The sequence below is a fragment of the Epinephelus fuscoguttatus genome, linkage group LG10 (assembly GCF_011397635.1).
Source record: "Epinephelus fuscoguttatus linkage group LG10, E.fuscoguttatus.final_Chr_v1".
Taxonomy (NCBI): Eukaryota; Metazoa; Chordata; class Actinopteri; order Perciformes; family Serranidae; genus Epinephelus; species Epinephelus fuscoguttatus.
The window spans coordinates 37,352,671-37,369,942 of record NC_064761.1 but is presented as its reverse complement, the minus strand read 5'-3'; the positions used below and the strand labels follow the sequence as shown (position 1 = coordinate 37,369,942).

The 17,272-nt window shown below is 40.0% G+C and overlaps 1 protein-coding gene across 1 annotated transcript in view; it reads right to left on the bottom strand.

Moving 5' to 3' along the window:
* Window positions 1-17,272, bottom strand: part of LOC125895314 (unconventional myosin-VIIa) — a 39,173-nt gene that overhangs the window by 18,671 nt on the left and 3,230 nt on the right. Inside the window, exons 5-32 of the mRNA XM_049587053.1 lie at window positions 17,082-17,266; window positions 15,160-15,281; window positions 14,908-15,050; window positions 14,708-14,821; window positions 14,389-14,542; window positions 14,007-14,083; window positions 13,809-13,928; window positions 11,938-12,077; window positions 11,605-11,815; window positions 11,391-11,526; window positions 11,138-11,307; window positions 10,407-10,547; window positions 10,159-10,317; window positions 9,509-9,601; window positions 9,102-9,196; window positions 8,920-9,004; window positions 8,610-8,828; window positions 7,121-7,330; window positions 6,833-7,045; window positions 6,568-6,735; window positions 6,188-6,481; window positions 5,942-6,102; window positions 5,375-5,501; window positions 5,157-5,276; window positions 3,035-3,208; window positions 2,642-2,869; window positions 2,387-2,554; window positions 2,177-2,294 (exon numbers count right to left, since the gene is read on the bottom strand). Of these exons, the coding sequence (XP_049443010.1) occupies window positions 2,177-2,294; window positions 2,387-2,554; window positions 2,642-2,869; window positions 3,035-3,208; window positions 5,157-5,276; window positions 5,375-5,501; window positions 5,942-6,102; window positions 6,188-6,481; window positions 6,568-6,735; window positions 6,833-7,045; window positions 7,121-7,330; window positions 8,610-8,828; window positions 8,920-9,004; window positions 9,102-9,196; window positions 9,509-9,601; window positions 10,159-10,317; window positions 10,407-10,547; window positions 11,138-11,307; window positions 11,391-11,526; window positions 11,605-11,815; window positions 11,938-12,077; window positions 13,809-13,928; window positions 14,007-14,083; window positions 14,389-14,542; window positions 14,708-14,821; window positions 14,908-15,050; window positions 15,160-15,281; window positions 17,082-17,266 (4,345 nt within the window). The remainder of the gene's footprint in view (window positions 1-2,176; window positions 2,295-2,386; window positions 2,555-2,641; window positions 2,870-3,034; window positions 3,209-5,156; window positions 5,277-5,374; window positions 5,502-5,941; window positions 6,103-6,187; window positions 6,482-6,567; window positions 6,736-6,832; window positions 7,046-7,120; window positions 7,331-8,609; window positions 8,829-8,919; window positions 9,005-9,101; window positions 9,197-9,508; window positions 9,602-10,158; window positions 10,318-10,406; window positions 10,548-11,137; window positions 11,308-11,390; window positions 11,527-11,604; window positions 11,816-11,937; window positions 12,078-13,808; window positions 13,929-14,006; window positions 14,084-14,388; window positions 14,543-14,707; window positions 14,822-14,907; window positions 15,051-15,159; window positions 15,282-17,081; window positions 17,267-17,272) is intronic.

Here is a 17,272-nt window from a genome sequence, read left to right as displayed (position 1 = left end):
AAAAAAAAAAAAGTAGGAAATCCTCACGCTGGAGAAGCTAGACACAAGGAGTGATCAGCATATTCATTAAAAAATAAACAATTAAACACTTGATTAGCAAAATTGTCCAACTCCGATGATTATATTGATGAATCCTGCTCTGTACAATTACTTCTATCTTGCCGGCATGTTGTCAGTTATGAAATTACAGCCAGGAACAAGATAGATTTCACTGAAAATTTGATCTGTAGAGGAAAATAACCAGTGTTAGGAGACAGCTCAGATGTATCGTTTTGTAAACTGGTTGTTCACAAGCTCAGCAACAGTAAAACTGAAGGAAGACATGTTCTTCCTGGCCCACTTATTCACTCCTAATCAACTGCTTTGCTCGAGTCTTAACCCCAGTGGTATCTATAAATAGCTTTGTATATTCCAGCCTGACATAGATACAAAACACAGCAGCAGCTAATTGCTTCACTGTTGATCATTAAAAGTGTTTGTCTCTGTGTTCCTGTGGAAAGTGTAGAAATATATTGTTATACTGTTGTACTGGACGTGTTTTGTTCTGCCATGAAAAAATATTTTTAAGCTGCTGTATGTGGCATTTCTTCTAAAAGACCTGAACTGGTTTTTAATTACTTCAGAGCTAATCTGCCATCACAAATAGAGAAGATTCTGTGCTGTTACTGCAAACTTCTAATATTTAACATTTGAGGAGGGAAAATAATGCAGAATTTTCTGATGCAAGAGTTGGATGGAAGTCTTTAGCAGAAACACTGATTGCTCTAAATACACTATGTATGTTTTTTTTAATGACCGATATAGCTCATTCATTGTCCATTCCATCTAAAGAAATGAATAAATGTAAAAGTAGGAATTAACAAAAGAAACTATAAATTTATTTAGTAGTTATCTAATAATGGAATTTGGATTCTTGGACTATTTCTAAAGTCAAATTCAATGTTTTTTTTTTAAACCAAAACAAATACAGTTTAAAAGGAAGATATACACCGATCAGCCAAAACAAATTACAAAAAGTGAATCTATGATATGAACTTTGATTTTGATTTTATTTTCAAACTTTTTAGGGGAGCAGCACTCTCTGTAGAGCGCATGATAACTTCAATCATTTTATCTTTTCAAGTTATTTGTTTTCAAGATTAATATTAACTAGCCCATACCCACTGAGTACAGCATACCATACCATGACTTAGTCATATCAAAAATTTGAAAAAAAAAAAACACCAACATTGGTCCACAGGGGGAGCCACAGAGATCGGTCGAATTTTAGCCATTTTTAAGCATTTTTCTGTTGTTATAGCGCCACCCAGTTGCCAATTAGAGTTAAATTTCTCCAGTCACCTTGAGGCGTCCTGTTCTACATATCTACCAAGTTTAGTAAAAATCCATATGGCAGTTAGGCCTAGATAAGAAATGAGCTCTCTAGCGCCCCCATTTTGTTTGATGGGGTCAATAATGGAGGGGTCCCCTCAGATTATGTGTGGTCATATGCCTACAAAGTTGCGTGGTGATCGGTGAAACCCATGAGATGTTATACACCTTTATGTGATGAGCCACGCCCTCCACAATATTCATTGCCTTATAGAAGCTCAGTTTTAGTAAGTTTTCCAACTTTTGCCAAGAGGGAACTTTAGATATTGGTCCCTAGATTATGTTCACCCAGTTTCATGCAGATCGCTCAAACTTCCTAGGAAGAGATCGATTTTAAGTGTTTTTCAAAAAATTCAAAATGGCAGACAATCTATATAACCGGAAGTTATGGGTTCTTGAGGCAGATTTGTTCCTCATGAGGAGAGGCATCTCTGTGCAAAGTTTCATGTCTCTACGACATACAGGGCATGAGATATGCCCATTCACAGTTTGCAATTTCAATCGGTTGCTATAGCGCCCCCCTTTGGCCAATTGATGTAATATTACTTCATTCGCATCCTCCCATGACCCTCTACCACTGTGCCAAATTTCACATGGATTGACCAAATCAGTGAGGAGAAAAACGTGGAAAAGACACACAGACACACCCACAGACAGAGTTTTCGTCATTGTATAGTAAGATCACATAAAAAGCATACATATTATCATGACATTGTAATTAGAGTTGCTTAATGAATTTAAATTTCATGTAATTATCTTGATTTGTCGAACAGAGGAAAGCCAGTCTATGCCGACAGATGCCTACCTGACATTTTGACAACTTCAAAGAACCTCGAGAAGAACATGGGCCACTTCTCTCGGGCGTAGTCGACCATCTCTGCCTTTACTGAATCTGCCTTCTGTTTTGAACTCAGAAACGAACCCTGGTGTGGTTTAAGGAAAACAGACAGAAACTTTAAATTTACTCTGCCCGGTTCTGTTCACGCTGCACCTTCTGGTACGTGCTGTGACTGACCTCAGCGTGATCAGTGCTGACCATCTGCACCCATTTAGCCTCTGACTTCGCCTCCAACAGAGAGCTGTTGATGCACTCCTGAACGGCTTCCTTCACATTTTCTGGCCTGCAGTCTGGGCCGTGCTGGATGTATAAATGTTTTGCAGCCAGCTGAACAAGATCATCCTCCTGTACATGTGAGATGTGGGAAAAAAATGTCACATTTTCATCTGCGAATATGACAGGAAGAGGACAACCTTCCAAATATGAGCCCACCTTCTCACTCTGGTACTCTCCAAACTTCAGACCGTGGATGATCTGTCTGTAGATGAGGTCTGTGCTGATCTTATCCTCATTGCAGTCATGCCAGGGGGTGAAGACCTCCTTGCGGAAGAAGAGACGCCAAGGAGCGTGTTGTTCCTGCCCTCCTCTCCTCTTTACCTCCTGCTCGCACTGGGAGATGGCGTCCATCACGTGCTCCCGGCCGCTCCCCAGAGCCCACACCTTCAGGACATGTCAACATGTGAAGTTATGGATATCTAGATATTCTAAAAACATTTTTTGGGAATACATTTGTGTAGAAAAAATTATACACACACATATATAATGATTGATCACCTTCTGTACTACAGGAACATACATGTACAAAGAGCGGATGTAACTGCGTACCTTTTCATACAAGGCGACGTAGACAGAGAAGCCAAAAGTGTCTTTGAGTTTGATTTTGTTCGAGACGAGTTGGCAGATCTCTTTGGAGGTCGATGCAGAGTCGACAGGCAGGTTAATGGAGCGTCCGTCCATCAGCTTCACCGACACAATCATGGGCTTTTTTGTCTTGGTAGCCTGTCACAGTACAGAAGAAGAATCAGAGATACATATTTTTCCTCTGAGGCAGAAGCACAGAGGAAAGCGTGAATCTACACATGGACGAAAGGCTCGTGCACATGACAGTGTGAGATGTTAACATTAATGGCATTCTCCTCTCCTGAGCTGTAACGTTAGCTAGCTCAGTGGTGCTAGGTGAGCTAGCAGTAGATGCATGCTTCCTTCTGTGCAGTGACACAGTTGGTGGGTGCAGACAGAAAATCGTTCACACATATAACTGCTAAAAACATTCCCTATTAAATACTTTTATTTTAGGAAAAGCTGACTTTCAACCTGGACATTTTAACAAATACTTATTCAGTGTTTTCAAATCGGCTGATAAGAAAACCATCATGAGACGTTGGCTGCTCTCTTAAGTCGTGCTGTTTAACTGCTGTTAGCCCACATTATTCTTTGTATCTGCAAAAACAACTACTCAGAACAAGGTCTGTGGATTATCTTGAGCACTGGGTCATGATTCCTGTAAAGAGACATTACTGTTGAGTTTTTCAAATGTATTTTTTGGAGCATTGAGCACCACAAGCTGAGTGCCATCTTGTTTCATGATACTGGAGAGAGGGCAGACATCTCTACGGCTGATATATCCAACATTCTGCAACTCACACCAAAAAAATCTCGATTGATGAATAGCACTACATATAAGAGGATTTTGGGGTGAACTGTCCCTTTATCTGCCACCAAAATATAATTTAGGTCGGGGCGTCTGTGGCTTAGTGGATAGAGCAGGCGCCCCATGTACAAGGCTGTTGCCGCAGTGGCTCTGGTTCGACTCCAGCCTGTGGCCCTTTGCTGCATGTCACTCCCTCTCTCTCTCCTCCCTTCACACTTGTCTGTCCTATACATTAAAGGCTAAAAATGCCCCAAAAAAATCTTAAAAAGAAAAAACACTTATTCATTTTCGCCAAAACAATGCCCCATGCTCTGTATCACGGGTCAAAAAATCTGTCTGAAGCCACAAAACATATTTGAATAAAGGTAACAGCCTATAAAAATTAAATTGTAATTGTGTAATTGTGTAAATTAGTCCATCAACATTATGAACAGGTCTAAATGAGCATTCATTAACATGATTTACTTCAAGGTGGCCAGTGTGCAGTGGGCTATTTATAATTATTTAGTACTTTAACTTTACAGCGTTGGTCAGAAAAAGCGAATGAATCTGTCCACACATTATTAAATCCTCTATTTTCCTTCAAGACTTTTCTTTTTTTGTAATTGTAATCCAATAGCTAGAGGCAGCAACCACTGCTGAAGTTTGGCTAAATCTAGAGTAAAGGTACCAGGTCGTAGATGTACGACACACATTTTGGTTGATGAAACATTAAGACATTTTTAACTCCATGTTTCGGCTACACATTTTTACAATTGTAGAATGCAATAATCACCTTTTAACTATCTGTTTATCAAATTCTACGGGGACAATGCACATGAAACCATTAATTCCGATCCGATCCCGCTCACATCCTCACCTCAGAATATGTACTGTTACCATCTGGCAAATGATACAGATTTAAATATTCATTTGTCCCTACCTCTATTAGAATATTAAATAAGGTAACAGTTTGAGATGTGCAATATATGTTGTTGCTGTGGTCTATCCCCTTACTGTATTTGTTTGGGAACATGTGGGAATGTGTAATATGGGTATTTATTGCTGTGTGAATGAGCAGTATAGGTAGTATTGTATTTATTTATTGTTGTGCATACGTGCAAATTTGTTTATTTATGTATTTGTTGTGCAAATGTGCAACTCTGTTGTTATTTTGTTGTGCAAATGTGCAACTTTACCTGTCTTCTCCTTTCTGTAATCTTAACAATGGCGGCAGCTTGTCTCAGCTCATGGAGTCCAAGACAAATTCCCCTTCGGGGACAATAAAGTATCTATCTATCTAATTCATCTCAGTACCTGCAGCTCTAGCCAGGCTGGAGGCTCCCCTCGCACTCCATTTGTCACTGTGCGCCGCAGCCTGTCAGCACAGTAGGCAGCGTAGCCTCCTGGAGCGAAACGGATGAAACTTTGAAGGTACTGCCGAGACAAGACAGAGGAGGAGATGAGCAAAACATCACAGCATGCGGCACACCGGTAATCAGAGTGGAGCAGCCAACACAAGTGTTTGTACTTACCCTGATGAAGCGATCACTGGGAGGGAAGACGCCCAGACAGAGGGACAGCAGGATCCAGCCACGGAAGTAGCTGTTTCGATTGTTGTTATCCTGAAGCTGCTTGCAGATCTGACAGTAAATCTCATCCCTGGACAAACAACACATAAATACTGCATTAGTAGAGAATTTAAAGGATAGTTATGAGTTTTTAAAATAGGGTTGTATGAGGTAGATACTAGGGCTGGGCGATATGTCCTGCAAATTGTATCACGATATTTTTAGGCTCAGAAAATAACTGTAACATGCTCGTGTTTAACCCAAACAATGTGTCATGTGACTGCAGTTGGTTCAGATCGAGGTTGAATCACCACAAACAAACCGCACCAGAGTTCGTTTGTAACCCGACAGAAACCACCTCTTCAAGAAGGTCTCGGTCGGGTTGTTTTGGTGCACACCTGAGTGCAATTGCTTTGTTCACACCTGCCCAAACGAACTGCAAACTAACCTGACTTCAGCTGAACCGAACCAAAGGTGCAGGTGTGAAAGCACCCTGCAATGTGTGTGATATTTAAATGGAGCTTCTGTTACCTGAGGTCACGTCTGACAATGGCATATCCCACAATAATGTGGAGTTTTTCAAGAGATGTCAGTGGCCGCTCCAGGGTGGGTCCTTCTCCGATCATGACTTCAGTGTCCTCCTTCACAGTCTGCAGGGTGGGAGGCTTGGACACTTCAGTCAGATCCTCGGACTGCAACAAAACACATGGCATTTCCTTCAATATATTACAAAATTGTTGAGAATGAGAAGTTCACAGCAACAAATATTTTTTATACCTCCTCCATGATGATGGAGGGTTTCCTGAAGTTTGAAGCGGATCTTGGTATTCCGTTTTCTTGAATGGTCGATGCTTTTCTGTTTCTGGACAGTAGGTCAGTGAACATGGATCCCTTTCTGCCTTGCGGGGCCCCTTCTGGCACAGTGTAAACCTTCGGGTTTGTCTCAGTGGGCATGGCAGAAGCCTTCCTATTTCTTGTCAGGAGGTCTGTGAAAATGGAGCCCCTTTTGTTTTGTGTTGGCTCCTCGGGTATTGTGGAAGGCTTCCTTTCTTTTTTACTCCTCAGCACCCTCTAAAAAGCCAGAAATTATATTTTAAAATCTATGACAAACTAATGTTAATCAACAACAAAAGTCCTAGCTTTGTAAGGATATTTACCTGATCCAGGCCAACCATGTGGCTGAGACGTCTGTCCTTTCTGGAGATCAGCTCCTGTGGCATAAAGCGTTCCTGTGTAGGGGTCGCCTTAGCCCGAACCTGCTGATTCTTCGGCTCGGGGAGGTCTCCCATGAACCTCAGGATGATCCACCACACTGTCAGTGAAGCCTGGTGATCACAGAAAGGTAAGTTAATGAAACAAACAGATATACTCCTCACATAAGAACAACTGAAATGATGAATTAAAGTGGTCTAAGAGAAGCACCAGGACGTCTCCTTCATCTTCGTGGTACAGCAGCGGCTGCCGAAGCCTCTGACGGATGTGGGTGTGGGTGGCTGCACCCTGGAAGTACATGGAGGCAAACTTGGAGAAGGAGTACTCATCCAGGTCATCGTAGTCTTCTTTGGGAAGATCGTCCTCCATCGGGATATCGTCGATGTCTATCTCCTCGATGACTGTCTTTCTCTCCTCAAGTTTCTGAAAACAGATACAGACGTGTACAGACGGATTCGAAAAGGTAAACAAAATGTGCACAGCTTCCAGTTACCGAACCTCGAATCCCACAGGTGCTTGCCCCTCCCGCCCTCCAACCACAATGGGCAGGAAGTCAAAGATGCTGTCCACCATCTCGTCTTCTGTGATGGACTCCATCTGAGCTTTGGCCTCCATCTCTTTCTTCCGCCTCAGCACTTCCTCCAAGTGTTTCTGTCTCTCCAAAATGGCGCGCTGCTCTTCTTCTTTCTCTTTAGCAGAGAGGTACATCTGACAGAACACGACACAAAAGAAAATCAGGAACAGAGAACTGTCTGCAAAGTAATGACTATTAAGTAAATAATGGCCCTTAAATTGTAGAATTATGTTTCTGCTGCTGGTTAGAGTGGTAGCATTTGTGCAGATTGGGGCTGCTTTGCTTATAGACACCTTGGCATTGGTTACTGAAGCATGAGCTCCTAACAAACTGTCCTCTATCACAGTAATTCCTAACCATAGAGGAATGTGAAAAGATTGTGGAACAGCTCAAATAATATAAAAAAATAGAAATTATGATTTGATTTTTAAATATACCCACATTTTTATGAGATGGTGCTTTGTAGACGTGGAATTTTCACCAATGATTAGAAGTTATGCGCAAATGCTCGTGTGCAATTTGTCCAAACATCACCGAACTTGACGGATATTATTAATTAAGCTACTGAGGCATGACCCCAAAATGAGGAGTGTGGTCCAGACCAGATGTGGTGATAAATTAATTACCATCTGTCCAATTGTCATAAACCCTGTTAGTTATCAGATGTCGAACATTGCTGTAGGACTTGATGCTTCAGAGTTTTCAACCTAAAATGGTCCATGCTGGCTTAAAACCTGGAATCAGCACTTGCAGCTATATCTTCAAATTGTCATATGGGAATTTTGTGCATTTGTCATCACAATAACCAGTTAGCCTCCTATAGCTAACTTCACAGTATACATCACAGTGCATTTGTTAGCAAGCTAGCAGGGGAGTCACAACAATTAGCTAAAAGTAAAAAGCTAAAAGTAATGGATAAATATGTAGTTAACAGCAATGAATGACAGCTTGAATAATGACCTAAAATTCACAGATAAACAGATGAAATAGCGAGCTAAAGTAAATGGTTGCACAGTTAGCTAAAAGTAACGGAAAAATGGTTGACATTAATGGATGAGCAGGTTTAAAAATTAGCTAAAATTAGTGTATAAATGGTTTAGACAGTTCGGCATGATAGGATAAACGTGTAATAGTTAACAGTAATTGATGACAGTTGAAATAATGACCTAAAATTAATAGGTAAACAGGTGAACTTGTGAGCTAAAATACCCCAAAATAGATAGAGTTGAAAATAATGGACATCTGGAACATGATGGGCAGTGTTGATGAAAGGGTTCTTGAATTCATCTATACACGTCACACAAAAAAGGTTGGCAACGTCGACTGTCCGAGATAAAACCAGCAGGGACTTTAACCTTCTTACGCAACTGTCACCCAGAGAAGGCTCTTCGTAGTCCTTTAAGTTGAACTTACATCTGTCTTAATCTTTTTGACCCTCTTTCGTGCCAGCACACCCCTGGTATGCGCCTGCAGGAGGATCACAGCATCTCTCTTGTGCTTCCATTCCTTCTTGGCCAGGTACCCTCTGGTTCGGGCCTGCAGCACGATGGCTGCCTCCCGCTTCCTCTTATACTGGACGTGAAGCTGGCGAGATCGAACCTTCGCCTGCAGCCTCGCAAAGCCAAGCTGGACCTACAACGGGAAGACAGTTAAAGGGGGTTTATTGCACATCAGGCCTGTATTTTCACCTTGATGAATCCTGATATGTTGAACAGCGACTCACCACTTTGTACAGCTTTCTGCCTTTGTGTCCTCTCCAGTGTTTCTGAATGACAAGAGCGGCTGCCCTTTGCCTCAGGTAGTGTCTCCTTCAGAGGGCAAGAATCACACAGACATGAAGTCACACAAGCAAAAATATAATAAATAAAAAGCCAAGCAGTTAATTTTACAGCTTTTGTCTCATACCTGTATTTGTAGCCTCTCAGGACTTTCTGGATCATAAGTGCCTTTTTATTTAGTTCTTTCATTCGCTCCAGTTCGAGCATGGTGTCATGGAAGTCCTGTGAGGAAACCGTAGATTAAGTGACTTAAGTGATCATGTTCATTAATGTGCACTGTCCTTTTCTAAATAACATAAACATAAACAAGCGGGAAAAAAGGTACCAAGCACAATTTTAGATAACTGATTTTCAAAGTAAATTATTCAAATAGTACAAATTCAGTGGCACTGGAATTTTATCGTGCTTCAGCAGTGGTTGAATTTCGCAGTTAAGTATTCAGTTGCTGATAACATTTAAATTAGTTTGTCCATTGTATGCCTTCACACATATCCAGCTCTAACAACAGACTGTACATCAAATGTAAGGCGGCACCTTGAGGAAGATCTTCGTCTTGCCAGTCTTCCAGTCGCCCTCTCCGGTGAGCAGAGACTCACAGATGCTTTCACAGCATTTCTCTTTACTTTCCTGTCAGAGCAAAATAATTGTCATAAAATCAAAGTATGACTTAAGTATCAATAAATAATAAATCTATAAATAAATAAATGTATAACTAACTAACTAACTAACTAAATAAATAAATAAATAAATAGATACAGGAATAAAAAATAAATCGGGAATATAAATAAATAAAATGATAAATAAATGCTGAAATAAATAAATAGACAAATAGACAAATCATAAAAAATTAAATAAAAGTTAACTATACAGGACATGAATAAATTATCCTAAATTTACTTTATTTTTACTATTTTTGTACAGCATACATCTATTAATTAATGAGGAAGGAGGACCTCACCTCTGCATTTGTTTCTTTACTTATGCACTTATTTATTCATTTAATTAATTTATTTATTTCAGTAGTTATTTATTTATTCATTCCTGTATTTATTTATTCACTTCTTTTATTCATCTCTTGATACTGATGTTATTTTTCATCCTCCATAATAGACACAGCAAGAGAAAATGAGAAAAGGTGTGACAATGTCATCATCAGAATGACCACGCTAAAACCTCCAACTTACTATTTTGGGATCACAGATGGACGTTTTCAGGAGGACGCGGTAGCGATTCAGAAACTCCTCGAATGTGTAGCGCACAGGATATCCAGCTTTGCGGATCCTGATGGTCTCCATCATACCGGAGTAGCGGAGCTGACGCATGCACAGGTCTCTGTCAAACAGCTGAAGCACACCAAATTGTTTCATTCATTTTCAGTACAGATGAAAATAAGTTTTATTTTTGGCTTAGCGAACGCAGCTTCTCTCCTCACCATGGGCTTCTTGAAGTCATTGGGTTTAATGCAACGTATGAAGTAGGGCTGGCACACAGTCAGTGTTTTCATCAGAGAATCCAGAGACTGGCGGAACTGGCCGGTCAGAGTTGGCATGCGCTTCTTGTTATCATTCGCTTGCTGTCAGACACAAACCAATGTCACATTGTGTAAGTCGTAACATACAATAATGTTATTCTAAAGGTCCAGTAAGATTTAGGGGGATATAATGGCAGAAATGCAATGTTATATAATAATAATAATTAATAATAAACCCTGATTTTTGAAAACAAAACAGCTTTTTTTCTTAGTTTTTACCAATTTAAATCACTTGGTCTGTTTGTTCTGGAGAGGAGGAGACCTCTGTGGATAATTAGGCTCCCGGTAATAACCTCCTGAACATCTTGACCAGAAATAAGGTGAGCACACATTAGTAGGTGCCCATCTGCAATGTACCAAACATTGTTGGAAACACAGATTATTTTAACGTGAAACTTCTTTATTCAGTGTTTTTACCAGTTTAAATCAGCGGGTCTGTGTGTTTTGGAGAGGAGGATAATTCATCTGTCGTGGAAATCCTCCTAAACAATGAACAGTTGAGGAATTCTAAGCAGGAGAAGCTTCGGCTGGTTGCTATCTGCAGTCCTTGTCACTAGATGCCAATATATCCCCCTTAATCTTATATACTGTTCTTTAATCTGTCTCATGCTGAAGCTAAAGGCTGCACTGACCCTGAGGCTGTTGCTGGCGGTAGTGATGATCATCCTGGGGTTGGCGATGCTCTTGATCGTATTGGAGGACAGCACATCATGAAACGCCTTCTTGAGGAGTTTATTGGTGGAGGTCTCCACCAGTTGAATCAGATCTGAGCTGAGGGCGTCACGGTTTTTCTCGAGGAAACCTCAAAACGGGACAGACACAGTGAGAACATCACTCAGGATTTGCATAAGAATGCAATGTTGATTTTGAAAGCTTTAAAAGTACCTTTTGAATCGTAGTAGACCTCTCCAGCAAAATGCCTGATTCCAAACTGCGTCTCGTAGTTGTTCTTGGGGGGAATATAGATGTCCCCTTTGCCATGGACCTGATTCATTTTTTGGAGCAGGGTGGTGTCTGTGCCCTGAACAACAGAAGAGGGTTAAAACCTCCTTTTTTTTTGTTCCATTATACTTTTTTGACATACAAGTAGGATACAAACCTTGGGGAAGTTGCTCTCCTCATCAATAAGTGCCAGCATGTTCAGAGGTTTGATGGCCAATACGTCCAAGGTGCCCTGGTTGTCTTTGTATTCAATGTGCTTCCAAACAATGTTTTCACGGGCGTACTCCTCCTGCTCCAGCTTGAAAACATGTCTGACGAAGAACTGCTGCAACTGCTCGTTGGCATAGTTGATGCACAGCTGCTCAAAGCTGCAACAGGTCAACAAATGCAACAGAAAGATGGATTTTAGTCAACGTTACAATGTGTTCGATGTTTCTAACAAAATCATCATTATAGCTCTAATGTAATGAGAGCGGTTATAAACGCAAACCTGTTCTTGTTGAAGTTCTCAAAGCCAAAGATGTCGAGCAAGCCAATCGACTGCTGGACATCTTTGGAGTCCTCAGCTGGCTTGTAGACGGCAGTGTTGATTTTGTCCACAACCCAAAGGAAAAGTCTTCCATAAATAGCCTGGACAAATGACACAGAGGACAGCTTACTGATTATGCACAGCATTACACAAGACAACACTAAAGACCTGAATGTCAGAGGTTTTGACACAGACACTCAAGGTATTACATCAATGCTATGGTAAACGACTGCATTGTTATCTGCATCTGGTCTTAGCCTAGTTTTAGTTTTCTTATTTTAGCTTCAATCAGGGATGATTTATTTGTTGCCAGATCTTGTGTTGTTTTGTTGTTGTCAGGGGTGTCTTGGCCTGGTCTCCAGTTAAAAGAGGTTGCCAACCTTGGAGTCAATAAAGGGGAGCATATTAAAGAATGGTTGCCTCAAAGATAAATCTGAAATACCTTTCATCTGCCAGCTGCAGTTGAAAGTTTCCACACGTCCAACATGTCAGAAACAAATAGCTGCATTTCTGTTAGCCGTGCTATGCTGTAATGTTACTTTGAGCTAATGCTAAAATAGCAAATCATGACAAAATACATTAGCATGTACCCTTAGCATCGTGACATGATAAAATGCTAAACATTAAACTGCGCTGGTAAAGTTAACATACTGTAGCTGTATTAACTAGGATCATACCAACATACTGGCTTTAGCATGTAACCTAAGCGTGTTAACAGGATAAAATGTTGGGTGTTAAATTGTGCTGGTAGAATTAACATGCTGTAGATAGGCGATATCAAGGAATCTTTAAGGAAGGAAAGGTTAGCGTTCGAGGAGCCAGACTTTGGTCCCAGTTCTATTGAAGTCAATGGGGCGGACACAGCAAACCACACTTTAACCCATCATATCTTCGACTGAAAAATCCTTCCACCAGATTACAAAACACACGTTACGTGATGCATACTGATGTTTTTTTTTCTTTAAATATGTGCATTATTTTTTCCTTGTTATTGGTCTCCAGACAGATCATGGCTCTGTCCAGCAGGAGCTGGGATGAGCCATAATTCAATCAAAGTTGGAACAACAAAGATATGACGGATTAAAGATTGACTCCAATAGAACTGTTGTTATGACCATACCTTCTTTTTAGTTTCCTTGGCCTATATTAACTAGTATTATACCAACATACTGACATTAGCATGTTTCCTTACGTGCTAAATGTTAGCATGTTAACAAAAATAAGTGTTAAGTCAACATATGAGTATACTTCGAACATTGATATCCATTGAAAACACCACCTGAATCAACAATTCCATTATGTTTTTTCCATGGCCCAAAAAGTTCAATTAATATGTGTGAACATGAGCTGCTCTCTTTCAAAGCCAGAAACTAGAGAAGTGAGTCTCAAACTTGTGATGTCATTGGGTATAAAGCCTGGAGTTGCTTCATGGACGATAAATGGGAGTCTGATTTTGTGGACCCACAGAATGTTTGGTTTAAATGAGCTTCATCCTGTTGTAGCATTCTCAGTTATCACGAAGACAATGTATCCATACATTCAGAACGTTCCCTTGGCTGGTCTTTCACCATTCATTTTCTGTGGAGCAGCTCCAGACTTTATATCCTATGACATCACAAATTTGAGAACAGAACAGCTAGACCAGTCGTCCTCAAGATGTTATTATGCTTTATGTAAAGTTTGAAAAGTCCTAAAACATCCACAGTACATCAGGTTTCATTTTCTTGCCTGATTAGTTTTTTCATACATCCATTGATAAGTTTAGTATAAATTAACATCAGCTACATCAACTACATTTTCCCCTTATGAAACCACCTCAAGACTGCTGTTACCTTGACGAAGGCGTCCCTGCCGTCCACAGCCTGGACAGAGGTCAGATGTTTGGTAACGCTCTCTCTGGCTGTCATGAAGGAACGCTGAGTCAGACTCCTCTCCAGTGCTTTGAGATCCACCTGAGGTGATGGGACAAACAGTCAGACCAAGTCATCTCAGCTTCTTTTATTTGCTTTTTTAGAGAAAAGCACACATACCTCCAAGAGTTGGCTGGCCATGTTGAAATGAGATGATGCGAGGATGTCACAGCCCTCCAGGTTATTTACTATGGTGCCTGAAATATGCAAGAAAATAAACTTTAATGGCTCAAAAGATGCAGTTATTTATATATATCTTTTTTTTTTTAAGATTTTTTTTAGGGCATTTTGCCTTTACTGGACAGGACAGGTAAGCGTGAAAGGGGGACAGAGAGAGGGGGGATGACATGCAGCAAAGGGCCACAGGCTGGATTCGAACCCGGGCCGCTGCGGCAACAGTCTTGTACTTTGGGCGCCTGCTCTACCACTTAGCCACCGACACCCCGTTATTTATATATATCTAAAGTACATGAGTGTAATTGTACAGTGCTGTCCTCCTTACCTTCAAAGTCCACATTCCCGAGGTGAAGGATAGCAGCGAGCAGTTTGGAGATTTCCCAGGAGTCATTCTCTGTGAACATGAGGATCTTCAGAGCGGAGCGGAAGTGGGCGTATTCCTTCACATCATCACGTCCTTCACAGCTGGTGCAGTTACCCTGGCGATTAAATTTAAATGTGAACTACTTATCTTCCAATTAGAGGACGACCTGCTCTACCTCTGGACCACAGCCACCCCAACATCTATACCATCTATGTAAAGATATCATGGAGTATCCGTAATGACAGCATTTTATTAACATTTCACCGAGTTATTTCAGTACCATGGTCAGATAGTTGTACTCAGCAGCCGTCCCAAGGGAAAGAATCTTCTTCTGCTCAGCGGGCATCCCCATCAGCATGTAGTAAAAGATGTGGTAGTTTCTTTCCTCAGGCGCCTGCACATGAAAGCACACGTTCTTTTACCACAAGAAAATTTGACTTGTACCATGTTGCTGCTCTGTCAGCTAACCAGTCCACCCACCTGGCGACAAACTCGGGACTTCTCCAGCAGGTACTGCTCAATGCGGGCCCCTTCGATGGCCCCGCCCTTTGTGAAGTTGATGTCAATGTACTTCCCGAAACGACTGGAGTTATCATTACGAATGGTTTTGGCATTACCAAAAGCTGAGAAGAAAACAGCAATGCATACCAAAGTGGATTAAGTTAAAAAAGAGGGGGATTCAGCTGATTATGAAGACTATCCTATAACTTGATGTCGGTGTTTGGCTCATACCCTCCAAGATGGGGTTTGCTTCAAGAATCTGCTGCTCGATCCACGAGTGCTGGCCGCTCACTGCAGCCAGGAACTGCAGCATAAGCTTGGTGCTCTCAGTTTTCCCTGCTCCTGACTCTCCACTGACAGAAAGATTCAACAATGTCAATTGTGTGGCATGGAAAAATACATTCTTCCTTTTATTATTCATTATTTAAATATTTATTATTTAAATTCTTTTCTGCCTTACAAATGTTTTTGACTGTTTCTCACCTAAACCTCTGCTTTAAACCTGTGGAAATGTGGTTTAAAACTTCTCAACATTAAAAAAGGGGTTCCACAAGGATCACTTTTAGGTCCTGTTTTTTTCCCACAATCTATAATAATAATCTAAACCTGTATGTTACTGTAACTGTTGATTCTATTTCTATGCAGATTACAGAAACAATTAAGCATGAATGCCCACTTATGCACACACAAAATTGTTTTAAATATGAAAAGAAGAAGAGTTTCTTGAGAGAGAGTAAACTAGCTATTAAGTTTCATATTCTCAAAATGATAAAGAAGCTTAAACTCAAACTTGGCTTCTTGAATAGACACGAAAATCTTCTCTAAAAACAGCTGTAAACATCAAGTCCAGTCTATATTTCCTCTTACTGTGGATAATGGTGATAGTTTCTGTGCACGTCAGCATTTTTCCCGGGGTCCCTAAAGGGCCCACATCACAGCACCATTTGTTTCATTATCATTTCATTCAGTCATTTCATTATTCACTGCCTCATTATTCATGAACTATTAAGTCAAAAGCTACCTACACATTTATCTAACCCTCTGAAAAAGTAGAATACTGTAAACCCCACATTCACACAGTGCCCTTGAAAAATCAGCTTTCCGTATCTTTGAAGTTTTTATAAAACTCAAGGACTCAAGTTTCTCAGTCTGTCATCATTATTAAAACAGCACCTCCAGGTTTTTCTGAATGCTTTCAATGATATTTTTCCCTTGGTATCATTCATTTGTCTTCTGTATCTTTTTTATGGTAACCCGTGACAAGGCTGTAGAGCTATAATGAGTATTTCAATTATTTGGTAATTTGTCAATTATTTTTTCTAATAATCAATTAAATGTTTGATCCATACAAACTCAGCTAATACCCAAGCTGACATTTCAGAATGTCTAGTTTTGTCCAAAACACAGACATTCAGTTTACTAAGGACGTAAATAAGTAAATACAACAATTAATAGGTACAAAAATGGATGGATTGGAAAGAAATAATGCCTAAATAAACGCAGAGGTTAGGAGTTCATACCTTATTAACGTACTGACACATACATTTATTCAATTAATCAATGTATCTTCTTTTTAATTATCAACGTTATCTATTTGTTTCCACATTTATTTTAACACTATTTAAGCATTTATTTATTTGTCTTTATTTATCAATTCATTTCAGCATTTATTCTTTCCTGTATCTAATATATTTAGTTATACGTTATACGTTAATGCATTCCTGTATTTTTTTTGTACATTTATTTATGCATTATCATATTTCTTAATGCATTTATCTGTATTTATTTGTTTCCATATTTATTTTTTCCTGTATTTATTTCTGTGTCAAGGCACGATGTCCTAACTTTTGCATTTATTATTTATTTTATTTTTATTTATTTATTCATTGCCATATTTATTTCAGCATTCATTTATTCTTTTGATTAATTTAATTAATTAATTTCCATATTTATTTATTTATTTATTCCTGTATTTATTTATATATTTTTCACACTATTTATTCATACAAATGACTTATTCATACAAGTCATTTTTTTATCTTCCATATACTCTCAGTGAGTCTCCCCTGTATAAATAAGGGTTTCAATTAATGAATCAGTCACTTGACACAGTCTAAATAATAACTCAGAATCAGCCTCAGACAGACGCAGACCTGATGACGCAGCATTGGTTCTTTCGGCTGCGCTGCATGTTGAAAAAACAGCTGTCTGCGATGGCGAAGACGTGTGGTGGCTGCTCGCCCAGTCGTCGATCTGTGTACATGTGCACATGGTCGGTGGTGTAGATGGGCAGCAGCTGGTAAGGGTTGACTGCGACCAGAATGGAGCCTGTGTATGTCTTAAA